Consider the following 13,042-nt stretch of genomic DNA (forward strand, 5'->3'; position numbering starts at 1 on the left):
AGGGTCCGCATCAGATCTCCGGATCCTTCCGGGGTTCAACCTGTGACGTGGGATCTCCCAGGCAGCCACTCACCACTGCATAAAGAAGGTTATCAACGGTCTATTCAAAGGGGCAGGTGATTTCATCAGATACCAGATGGACCAAGATAGCCTGACCAAGCAATCAATGGGTTTCATTGCCATGGCCAATTTTCTGCATGTGCAGGGTGCCACTGACTGCACCCATGTGGCCATCAAAGCATCATCAGACTATCCGGCAGGATTCATTAATAGGAAGGGCTTTTATTCACTCAGTGTGCAGATTGTATGCGACCACAGGAAGCACGTTTTGCAGGTGTGTGTATGGGATTCCCAGGCAGCAGGCATGACAACTTTGTAACTCGCAGGTGTCACATATGTTCACCGTACATCCGCAGCTGAATGAATGGTTGCTCAGTGACAGGGGCTACCCTCTCCAGACTTGGCTGATGTCAGGAACCTTCAGTGAGGCTGAGATGCAATGCCAGTCACAGCCCCACAAGTGCTATAATAAAGCAAACCGTAGGTTATCTGGAGATGCGCTACAGTAGCCTTGATCGCTCTGGGGGAGTACTTCAGTAAGAACCAGGGAGGGTCTTGTGTATTGTTGTGGTATGTTGCGCATTGCAAAGGGGTGAAAATCTGAACCCAGAGGACGAAGAGGAGACACATGCCTCATCTGATGAGGATAATGGTGATGAAGAGGTTGAGCAGGAAGGAGGAGAAGAACGCCTGCTTGCTATCTTGAATAGAGGTAGACGCTAGGGGGGCCAGAGAAAACCTGATCCGTGCACCCTTTCAGCGCCCTTGTCTCTCATGAGGGGCAGCCTCTCTCACGTCGTCTTCTCTGGCCACACATTTCACATGCCCTTCTGATAAAATACTCACATAGGCCTTCCATGGTTTCCACACATTGGATTAAGAAAAACCACACCATGCTCCTTGCATAGATGAAGATGGGTTTTCAAACTTTCTATATGCCCATCATCAATAAGCCTTCAATGAATAGATCAAACAACATTGAAAGCACACATTCTAATGGGACACAAAAACATTATTGTGAAACAATTATCTAAAAACCTGTGCCACCCTGGTGTGTCCAGGTGCCCTTTTTAACACAGTTCCTTTTGCTGTGATGAGGTGCGTCCCAAGCATCTGCTGATGTGTTGGAGGCAGGCTGCTGATCTCCATGCCCCGTGGTCTTTGGTGACTGTGGCAGGTGTCCCCTTGCAGCTCCAGGCCTGGAGAACCCCGGGACACTGAGGGGCTCCTGCGCCATAGCAGTGCAGCGATGGTCTGCGGGTTTGTGCTAACACCAGGCATTCACTGAGTGTTCTTCTGGATCTGTCTCTCTTTGATGGTTGTCAACCTCTCAATGGAAGAAGCAGTGTGCTCACTGACCAGAGATATGGCAGCGGTTTTGGCCTGAATGGACTCCTCCATTGCCCACACATGTCTGCTCAATGCCTCAGGCAGCTCTGCCAGATTCTCCCCTATTCATCTCTAGCAGGTTGAGTGTGGCCATCACCAGAGACCATTCATTGTCCTAGAGTGCAACATGGGCCTGGCCTCAAAGTCCTCCAACTGTCAGTGGCTGCAGCTGTCACAGCCTCCATCATCTGCATCTGCACTCCTGTGAGGTGTTCACCAGAGTGTGACCCCAAGCCAAATCACGAACATCTGCCCACCAAGGTGATTGTATCTGCGCTGGCGCATTGAGTGGGGGAAAGATATGATGCTGTGACTCCTGAGACGTTGACACTCTTGTCCTTAGTGGAGGACTGAGGAGCTTCACTGGCAGGTTCCTTATGCCTTTCCGCTGCAGTCGTAACTGCAAAGGAAAAATACACAATTAGCTCTTTTAATATTCAACGCTCTACCCTCATCCATGGGTGCAGCCCTCTTCCTTTGAAACCAAAGTTGATGGCGGAGTGTGAATCCTCCTCGCACTCAATGCCCATCACTCTGATCCCTTACAAGTTGAGGGACCCTTCTGCCCCCGCCCACTTTTCATCCACAGGTTACACGTCATTCACTCAGACTCACCGTTGTGGTATGGAGTCGGTCATTCAGCCCATTTCTGCACTGGACCCAATTTCGTTGCTGCACCCCACAGCTGTTCACCTCTGTTGTGACCTCTGGCCAGGCTCCTTGGTTAGCCTGGAGGGTTTTTTTGCAACCATCAGCCAGGAACAATCCATCCCACCGTTCACGGACTGCTTGGAGGAGGCCACGCAGAGAAATAGGGATGTAGAATGATAGTTCAAAGTTAATTTGTTTAAGTTAAGCAAGATGTCCCACTGATGTGGGGAAGCATAGTACATTCATTATTTTGTATTATAATGCAAGCACAAGCTGCACCTATTACCCTAAGTGAGTTATATAATAACTGTTGCTCTGGTTGTTCACTTACTGTGAAATAAAGGAGCTTTGTATTTGGCTTGATCCTATACCAAGTGTTTTCTTGATTTGCCGACAGAATAGTTCTAGAGTTACACATGGAGGCATGTGCTGATAACATGAATATCCCGTTTAAATGACAAGATTACAGTCTTGAGTTATGATATTGAGCACTATGTGCACACCCCTGAATGTAAAACACTCTGCTCACCAAAGTGACTAGCAATGCTGTGCTTGAGAGAAAATCTGAGGCAAAGTCTGAAACTTGTAACATCCTGTTTCATTTATTTTTATAGGCCAACCAGTGTCTTTCCTTCTGGAACCAGGAATGATTCAAAGCAAGTGTCTTGCTGCTGCTTCTGAACTATCTACCAAGTTGTAGCCTGTAGGAGGTGAATCAGTTTTCCTATCTGTAACATATAGGTCTGTACATTCTCCTGACCTGAAGTTTTAAAAGTCACTATTTGCCATTGGAATTGTACACCTTTCAGTGAATTATTTTGTTTTCCTCCCTCCCTCCCTCCGCCACAGACGTGGGCTTTTTGCTGGGCATGCTGGCACTCGCAGCTCTACAGTACTTTGCCTGGTCACCTTTTTTTAATCAAGTCTGTGTTTCAGAAGTCAGTGACAGCAGTATGTTTGGCTGATGCTGTCCTCAAATGTACACTTGAGTACAATTACTGGATAGTAATGATTGGGAACCCTGATTTTTTTCGTTCCTTCTCCCTGAATCACTTGGGTTAATTACAGCACCCTTGCTGCTGCACTGCCAAGATCAGCTAGCTCATACAGACTGAATCTACAACCTTCCCATTCATGGTGTACATGGCTACTCCCCCACATGAATTATTCCATTTACTCATTAGAAGTCATTAGAATCAAATTTATTTCATTCAGGTGAATGTGAATTTCTCAAACCAATGTAAAAACCAATACAAAATGGTTCAATAAAATAGTAATAAATCATGCCTATTAAGTTGAAAGTGACATTTTTAATTACTGAGAGCACCTATCGGAAATATAGTGCGAGACACCACTAAGGCTGCAAAGAATATGAGAAGGGGTAAGTGAAGAAGTGGTTATTAGCTGATGCTGAGATTGTTTTGAGTAAATTTGGATTGTAACAGGAAGTAATACCTGAGGGAGATATTCCAGTTTTGAGCCTCTGGGGGAAGTGGTGTGGGAGGAGAACAAATTGCAGTAAAATGTATGCACAACAAAACTATGTCTTAAGCACACAGGAGTTCTTTCAATGGTCAACCTTGAAGAAGCTCTTGCCTTGTCTGGCTCCTCTATTGTTTGAACCATTCTTAGTGAAGTCATTATACATGGAATTGGAAGTAAGTTTTGAAACCAGGAAGTAATCCATTGAAATACCAACAAAACAAGCTGGAAACACTCAGCAGGGTCTGTGGAGACAGAGTTAACATTTTAGGTTGATGACCTTTTATCAGAGCTGAAGAAAGATAGAAATGTAAGAGTTTTTAAGCCAGTAGAAGGGGGGAATTGGAGCAGGAAGAACAAAATGGAAAGTCTGTGATAGAGTGGAGGGAAGGAGAGGTTAACTAACAAAAGAATACATGATGCAAAAGCCAAAGAGAGTGCTAATGGGTATAGTAAAGAGACAAATGTTGTGTCCAGATGAGCTATCTAATAACTATATAGCAGTCATCTGAATGCAACAAGAAGGAGTAAAGAAAACAAACCAGCAAAAAAAGCAGAAAAAAACAGAGATCAAGATGGAGGCAGAGGTATGATCTAAAGTTGTTGAATTCAATATTGAGTCCAGAAGGCTGTAGAGTGCCAAGATGAGGTGCTGTTCCTTGAGCCTGCACTGAGCTTCATTGGAACACTAGCAGGCCGAGGCCAAAAAGGTCAGAGTGGTGGGAGCAAGGTGGTGAATTAAAATGACAAAAGACAGGAAGCTCTAGGGGTCATGCTTGTGGATTGAATGGAGGTGTTCCGCAAAGCGGTTACCCAGTCTACGTATAGTCTCCCTGATGTTGTAAACAGCAAATACAGTGTACTAAATTGAAAGAAGTACAAGTAAATCACTGCTTCACTTGGAAGGAGTGTTTGGGGCCTTGGCTGGTGAGAAGAGAGGTAGGGTTGCCAGCCATCCTGTATTGGCTGGGAGTCTATTGGATTCATCGTCAATCTCTCAGTGGCTAGTCCAGGAGATTTTAAAGCGATCTTTCAAGCAAATAATGCTCATAATTCATACAGAAGCTCTGGTCATTCATCATTCATTGAAAATGGTGATCTGATTGCGCTTGTAGTGATCACGTAAAACGTAAACCAGCGCATACTGTGCTCACTAAAGTTGCTGCGCTGCCTGGTTTCCCGCTGGTGCTGAACCTTAACCCCAAGGAAAGGAGGAGGTAAATCAAGGAGCGAGCACTGCTGCAAGGGCAACTGAACTTTCAACTGCCTGGAAAACTCGTACCATATCACCCAAGCCAGCCTAGAAAGCTATTTATGTGCTGAGAGACCTGAAACTCGAGGTAGGTGAGTGCAGTGCCGGCAGAACAAGTTTCTCCCTATCTTTTGGGTGGAAGCTAATCCTAATGGGATTTCATTTTGGAGGAGAAAAATATCAATCTTCATGGGATTTTAATCCTGGCAGAAATTGGAAGCATTTACTTGTTTTTCAAGTTTCCACTTTAGGACAAGATGAACCTCAGGGCAGTTCATTGAAATCCTGTTCTGTACAGTAAAGTCCCACCTTTCGACTTCCTTGTTTGCGTATTTGCTTACCCGCACTAAAGCCTTTATACCCCAGATCACCCATTACATGAGCAATTGTTCGTTTATCTGCATTTTCTTTCCTCTCTCGCATTAAAGGCACTAAATGAAATCTATTCCATTAGCCATGACAGAGCTGAGACCTTGACATGTTTTAACAGGGAGATGATGTTGAAGCCTCTGGAAGTGGATTCGTCCCATTAGTCCTGGTTGTGGACAGTTAATTTTTTTTTAAGCACCTTTCTGACAGGGGTGAGAAGCGGTGCCTGGAATGGTTGCAGCAAGTGCAGCCCGAACGGAGACATTAACCTGGAAATGTCCGAATCTCTGGGTTCAGAGCTGCAATAATGGCTCTGTTCAATTTAGAAATGTTTACTGATTTATTTGTCGTCTTATGTAAAAAGCTTGTCTGCCAGTTTTTAAGTGATTCATCTTTTTCTTAAATGAGGATTGTCTCTTTTTAAAATTTTCAATACATCTTGGATGTTAAAAGAGCAGACGAGTCTATATTTGGATTCCTTTGTTACAACATTGAGCTCAGAGGTTCCCCTTGTCTGTTGCTTACCACAATTCGCTGTGCAGTAACTGCACAAACCAGTGCTGCCCTCGCATTGCTGGAAGCTATCTAATTGACTCCCATTGAAAAGCATGTATGTCGTTTGCGATTGTGCCGTTTGCAAGATTTCGTGGGAATGTAACCTCCGCGAACAGTGGGGCTTTACTTTATAACAGGGATGTATTTCCCGCTCTGTACAAACAGGGACATTCACAGTAGGAAACTTTCTCCAGGGATTCTTAATACAAGACGCTGCACTGTGGAGGTTTGTAAGGGCTGCTCTTTCACCTCGTTCAAATCTACATAATGAAGTAGCAAGAGATAGATTAAAAGTTATAGAGATGGATTTTGTCCTAGCTGATTTTTTTAAAAAAATGAAACTATTATGCAACTTGGTGAGAATTTATACAGGAAGTTTCAGCTGGTATGAAATAAACTTTTGCAGTGGACCTCGGTGTGCTTTCGTCTCTTGCACTCTTAGAACCTGCTTGTGCCACGCCACTGGCTTTCTGTGACATCTCTTGGAATATGTCCAGCCAGAGTTGGCAACCCTAAAGGGAGGAAGTGAAAGGATTGGCATTACATCTCCTGCGCTTGCATGGAAACGTGCCGTACGTGTTATGTTTTAACATTGGTACTGCCGATAACCTTTCAGAGATTCATAAATACTCATGTAAGCGCAGAGGTGCTTGAACAAAGTGCTTCGTTTATTGACTGCAGTAACTGAACCAACAAAAAAATAATGGATTCTGCAATCTCATAATGCACTGGCTTGCAAAGTATGGCAAGCCAAACAAGACATTCAATACATAACATATTCCTCCTCCCTTATTGGAAATGTCAGTTTACAAAACATTTCCTGAATGAGGGAAAGAGGGTAAACTGCCTCTATTTCCATTGAACCCATCTCAAGTCTCTGACTTTATAAATTCAGACACTCAGAAGGTCTTCTCTCCCGGTGTGGGTTACGGTGGACTTCCAGTGCTTATACAGGGTAATGTTCATCAGAGACTGATGGCAATTTAGGAGTTGTAGCCAAATCTGAAGTTGTGCCCAATGCATGTGAAAGTGAGACGACTTCAACTTCAGTTGAACTAGATTGAGGAGGTGAGGCTGGACTTAGCATTTCTTGACTTGAAGATGGCTCTTCCATAAGAGGTGTATCCTTAGATGGTGCTTGATTAGTAACAGTTGATCAACATGTCCAAAATCTATCTCTATAACTTTCAATCTATCTTTTGCTACTTCATTACGTAGATTTGAACGAGGTGAAAGAGCAGCCCTTACAAACCTCCACAGTGCAGCGTCTTGTATTAAGAATCCCTGGAGAAAGTTTCCTATTGTGAATCTCTCTGCCAGGTGAGATCATTCGCAGTTTGGATAGTGTAAGAAACAGGTCCTGTCTGAGCAATCACTGTAGCAGGAACCCATTTAGCTCCGGTAGCGTAATTATGAGCTAGAACCTCTCGTCCAGAACAGAAAATTCTTGTCTTTGATCTTTGTGCTCTTCTCTCCATTTTGTTGTATTGCTGATCTTGCAAAAAATGTTGTGTTTTTGTTCGTCTCAGCAGATCAAAGTAAGTGCGCAGTTGCTGTCCCATTAGTAGGAATGCTGGATATGCTTTAGTCGTTGCATGTGGCATGTTTCAGTATGTCAGCAGAAATGTGTCCAGACGTTTTTGAATGGAGGAATGTCCTCGTGCCGAACTTAAAAGTGTGTTTCATGGTTTGAACAAATCTCTCAGCTAACCTATTGGTGGATGGGTCGTATGGTGCTGAGGTGATGTGATGAATTCCATTGCTTCTCAAAAAATTCTCAAACTCCTGCGAGACAAACTGAGATCCGTTGTTGGTCACAAGTTGTTCTGGTAACCCGTAATGACTGAACATTTCTCTTAACCTTTGAATTGTACTCTCAGCTGTAGCAGAGGACATGACTGAAACTTCTGGCTAATTGGAATGAGCATCCACAACAACCATGAACATTGTTCCTTCAAATGGTCCAGCGAAGTCAATGTGGATGCGCTGCCCAGGGTTTTCCGGCCAATTCCATGGGTGGAGGGGTGCCAATTGAGGTCTGTTTCTCACACTCTGACATGAAGGACAAGATCTTCCCTTGGCTTCAATGTCTTGGTCCAGGCCAGGCCACCAAAAGTAACTTCTTGCAATCTCTTTCATATTAACTATTCACAGTGTCCAAAATGCAGTAGGTCCAACACTGGTTTCCTCAATGTTGGCGGAATAATAACTCACGTGCCCCAAAGCAAACATCCTGAAGTGACTGATAAACTCCATCCTCCTAGAAACATAAGGATGAAGGTCAGGTGAGATCAGAAATTTGGGGAAGAGTTGCGATGCATCACAAGGTCCATGACTTTGGACAATGTTGGGTCCACTCGAGTAGCCGCCTTGATTTGGACTGACGTGATGGGTGTGTTCTCCATGTGTGCAAAGTAGAAAATGTCTTTCTGAGCAGTGCCATATGGCTGACCGGTAGTGGCAACCTTGAAAGGCAATCAACATTGCCATGCAAGGTAGATTTTTGATATTTGATGTCATATTTGTGAGCACCCAACATCAATGCCCAATGCTGCATTCTGCTTGCAGCTAAAGAAGCGATGCCTTGTGTGGACCGAATATTGAGGTGAGTGGTCGATGGTCAGTCAGCAGTGTGAATTTCCATCCAAACAGGTACTGGTGAAATCTCCAGATTTGGAAAATGATTCCCAGTGCTTTGCGTTCGATCTGAGTGCACTGGCTCTCTACTTTGCTTAAAGTCGGTGTAGTGAACGCTATGGGCCTTGCCACACCTGAGGGCATTATGTGTGAAGCAACGGCCCCAAATCCATAAAGCGATGCATCCCATGCAAGTTGTAGAGGTAAGGAGGGGTCAAAGTGCATCAGTACCTCGGAACCTGTCAGCGCTGCTTTAGCCTTCTTGAATGCAGTGTCACAGGCTCTTCTCCATTTCCAGGCTTTGCTCTGACACAGAAGCTCATGCAGGGGTTTCAGCAGGGTTGCCAGCTGTGGAACAAATCTCCCACAATGATTCAGTAGCCCTAAAAACAAACGAAGCTGGCTGGTATTCTGAAGAGCTGGAGCATCCACAATAGCCTTGACCTTGGAGGGTGCTTTGTGAAGCCCAGCAGCATCAATGACGTGCCCCAAATATCACATAGAGGGCTGAAAAAACTTGCGAACCCATAGGTCAAACTCCTCTAGTCTTTAACAAAAACTCAGCAGGTCTGGCAGCATCGGCGGAGAAGAAAAGAGTTGACGTTTCGAGTCCTCATGACCCTTCGGCAGAACTGAAGTATAGTTAGGAGAGAGGTGAAATATAAGCTGGTCTAAGGTGGGGGGCGGGGGGAGAGAGAAGTTGAGGGTGGGGTGGTTGTGGGGACAAGCAAGCAGTGATAGGAGCAGATAATCAAAAGATGTCACAGACAAAAGGATCAAAGAAGTGTTGAAGGTGGTGATATTATCTAAGAAAAGTGCTAATTAAGAATGGATGGCAGGATACTCAAGGTACAGCTCTAGTGGGGATGGGGTGGAAAGACTAACAAGGTATTAGTTGTAGATTTAAAAATAATGGAAATAGGTGGGAAAAGAAGAATCTATATAAATTATTGAAAAAAAAGGGAGGGGGAAGAAACGGGGTGGGGATGGGGGGAGGGAGTTTAAGATCTAAAGTTGTTGAATTCAATATTCAGCCCGGAAGGCTGTATAGTGCCTAGTCGGAAGATGAGGTGCTGTTCCTCCAGTTTGCGTTGGGCTTCGCTGGAACAATGCAGCAAGCCAAGGACAGACATGTGGGCAAGAGAACAGGGTGGAGTGTTAAAATGGCAAGCGACAGGGAGGTTTGGGTCTTTCTTGCGGACAGACCGCAGGTGTTCTGCAAAGCGGTCGCCCAGTTTGCGTTTGGTGTCTCCAATGTAGAGGAGACCGCATTGGGAGCAACGAATGCAGTAGACCAAGTTAGGGGAAATGCAAGTGAAATGCTGCTTCACTTGAAAGGAGTGTTTGGGCCCTTGGACGGTGAGGAGAGAGGAAGTGAAGGGGCAGGTGTTGCATCTTCTGCGTGGGCATGGGGAGGTGCCATAGGTGGGGGTTGAGGACCAGGGTGATCCGGAGGGAACGATCCCTGCGGAATGCCACCGGGGGGGGGGGGGTGAAGGGAAGATGTGTTTGGTGGTGGCATCATGCTGGAGTTGGCGGAAATGGTGGAGGATGATCCTTTGAATGCGGAGGCTGGTGGGGTGATAAGTGAGGACAAGGGGGACCCTATCATGTTTCTGGGAGGGAAGAGAAGGCGTGAGGGCGGATGCACAGGAGATGGGCCGGACACGGTTGAGGGCCCTGTCAACGACCGTGGGTGGAAAACCTCGGTTAAGGAAGAAGGAGGACATGTCAGAGGAACTGTTTTTGAAGGTAGCATCATCAGAACAGATGCGACGGAGGCGAAGGAACTGAGAGAATGGGATGGAGTCCTTACAGGAAGCGGGGTGTGAGGAGCTGTAGTGGAGGTAGCTGTGGGAGTCGGTAGGCTTGTAATGGATATTGGTGGACAGTCTTATCATCAGAAATTGAGACAGAGAGGTCAAGGAAGGAACCATGTGAAAATGATTGAGGGGTGGAGATTGGAAGCAAAATTAATAAATTTTTCCAGGTCCAGACGAGAGCATGAAGCCACACCGAAGTAATCATTGATGTACCGGAGAAAGAGTTATGGGAGGGGGCCAGAGTAGGACTGGAACAAGGAATGTTCCACATACCCCATAAAGAGACAGGCATAGCTGGGGCCCATGCGGGTACCCATAGCCACACCTTTTATTTGGAGGAAGTGAGAGGAGTTAAAGGAGAAATTGTTCAGTGTGAGAACAAGTTCAGCCAGACGGAGGAGAGTAGTGGTGGATGGGGATTGTTCGGGCCTCTGTTCAAGGAAGAAGCTAAGTGCCCTCAGACCATCCTGGTGGGGGATGGAGGTGTAGAGGGATTGGACGTCCATGGTGAAGAGGAAGCGGTTGGGGCCAGGGAACTGGAAATTGTTGATGTGACGTAAGGTGTCAGAGGAATCACGGATGTAGGTGGGAAGGGACTGGACAAGGGGAGAGAGAAGGGAGTCAAGATAACAAGAAATGAGTTCCGTGGGGCAGGAACAGGCTGACACGATCGGTCTGCCGGGACAGTCCTGTTTGTGGATTTTGGGTAGGAGGTAGAAGCGGGCCGTCCGAGGTTGGGCGACTATCAGGTTGGAAGCTGTGGGAGGAAGATCTCCAGAGGATCTCTGGATCGCCTGTCTCCTCTAGTATTTGTAGGGTGGCATCCAAGTTCTTGATATGATCCTCATCAGTTCTGCCTGTTACTAAGATGTCATCCAGGTAGCACTGAACTCCAGGCGAGCCTCTCAGGATCTGGTCCATGGCCCTCTGAGCCAAAGCTGGAGGTAATGTTATTCCAAAAGGCAAATGGCAATATCGGTACAGTCCCTTGTGTGTTGTGATGGTCAGATGTTCTTGTGACTTCTTCTCATCAACGTGCATTTGTAAATCGGCCTGGAATAGATCTAGTTTGCCGAATTTCTGTCCACCAGCCAGGCCAGCAAAAAGCTACTCAACACAGAGTTAACAGTAACCTTGAAATCTCCACAGATGCGTATGGAGCCGTCTTTCTTGAGCACTGGAACGATGGATGTTGCCCACTTGCTATGGGAGACTGGTACCATGACTCCTATCTTGACCAAACTCTCCAGGTCAGCTTCAACATTCAGTCGTATGGCATAAGGCACGGTTCTGGTCTCCAGAAATTTTGGTTGAGAGTCAGCTTTGATATTCAATTTTACGGTGATTCCCTTCATGCTTTCTAAATCTCCTTTGAAAACAACAGCATGTTTTTTAATAACAGCTGTCAGACCAGTTTCTTCTTCTGCAATGCTGTGTACTTCTGCCTAGTTTAACCAGATCTTCTCAAGCTATGACTGTCCAACTAAAGCTGGGTAGTTGCCTTTCACCACAAACAGTGGTAGCTTAGCAGTCTGTCCATTCAGTTCCACTTTAACTTCTGTTCTGCCCATCATAGGTACGGATTCCCCTGTAAATGTTTTCAGAATGATTTTTGCAGGCATCGAGGGAAGATGTTTAAGCTTCTCCTTATATACTGCAACTGGGACCAGAGAACCTGCTGCCCCTGTATCAAGTTCCATATGTATTGGTTGGCCCTCCAGCAGTGGTGTTACCCAGTAGCCCTGTGAACCACCTGCTATTGACAAGATGTGGAGGGGCCCTTCTTCTTCGGACTCGGTGTCACTTTGGTCCACCCGTTCCTGCTGTATGACATGCAGATTTTTCTTCTTGTTCCACCCAAGGGCGTATTCCTTTTTCTCTGATTTGCCTTTCTGATTCATTGCTACTTTTTTGTTTTTACAGGCACGCTCAGTGTGTCCCTTCTTGCCACACTGACAGCATTCAAGGCCTCTGCACCAACATTCAGATGGATGGTGACCAGGCTTTCCACAACAGTAATGTTCTTGACTGCTTTCTAACTTGTGTGCACACTCAACTGTCACGTTATGCACTTGAGTTGAAGCACTCGGCTGCAGTGCTTCTTTTGTGACCAGTTCCATGGAAATTGCAATCTCTATGGCTTTCTGCAAAACGAGGTTAGCCTCTGTCAGGGAGCATTTCTGGATTACTTCAGTACGAAGGCCACAGACAACCTGTCACAGAAGGTTTCATTCAGTGCTTATTTGATTTCACAATGCTCAGTGAGCTTGTTAAGTACTGCAACATACTGCGCAATTGTTTCTCTCCCTTGGCTTCTTTTGTGGAACCTAAATCTTTCTGCCATGACAAGTAGCTTAGGGGGAAAAATGCATCTCCAGGACTTTTGTCCTCATACGATTTTGTGCGAGGTTTGTCAGGCTGCACCAAGCTTTTTAATAAGCTAAAGATTTTAGCTCCCATCACACTTAAGAAAGTTACCACCTATCATTTTCAATTCCATTTGCAAGGACAAAAAACTCAAAGCGTTCAGGGTAAGAGCTCCACTGTTAAACAGTCTCATCGAAATGTCCCATGGGTCCAGAGAGTGTAGTCATTTTTATTTTCAGGTACTTTTTGTTTACCGTCGTTTCCTTTTCGTTCTTTTTCAGTTACCACTTTAAATGCTGTTACTGCTTTAAGACATTACCCTTTTTTAAATCTCAGGCTGTCGGCAACTGCCAGTTAGGTCTCTGTGGTTTTTCCGGTGCTTTTTGGCATTTGGTGGGCTCCCAGCATTTGTGGGCCGCCTTTTCTAAACTTTTAAAAAACACACATTCAAGGTAAG

The 13,042-nt window shown here is 45.5% G+C and overlaps 1 protein-coding gene across 2 annotated transcripts in view; it reads left to right on the plus strand.

Moving 5' to 3' along the window:
- Positions 1 to 3,386, plus strand: part of pgghg (protein-glucosylgalactosylhydroxylysine glucosidase) — a 46,018-nt gene extending 42,632 nt beyond the window's left edge. For both annotated transcript variants that reach the window (XM_078549040.1, XM_078549041.1), the window contains exon 14: positions 2,715 to 3,386. In XM_078549040.1, the coding sequence (XP_078405166.1) occupies positions 2,715 to 2,800 (86 nt within the window). In that variant the 3' untranslated portion in view covers positions 2,801 to 3,386. The remainder of the gene's footprint in view (positions 1 to 2,714) is intronic.
- The last annotated feature ends 9,656 nt before the right edge of the window (positions 3,387 to 13,042 follow it).

The sequence above is a fragment of the Cetorhinus maximus genome, chromosome 9 (genome assembly GCF_964194155.1).
Source record: "Cetorhinus maximus chromosome 9, sCetMax3.hap1.1, whole genome shotgun sequence".
NCBI classification, from domain to species: domain Eukaryota; kingdom Metazoa; phylum Chordata; class Chondrichthyes; order Lamniformes; family Cetorhinidae; genus Cetorhinus; species Cetorhinus maximus.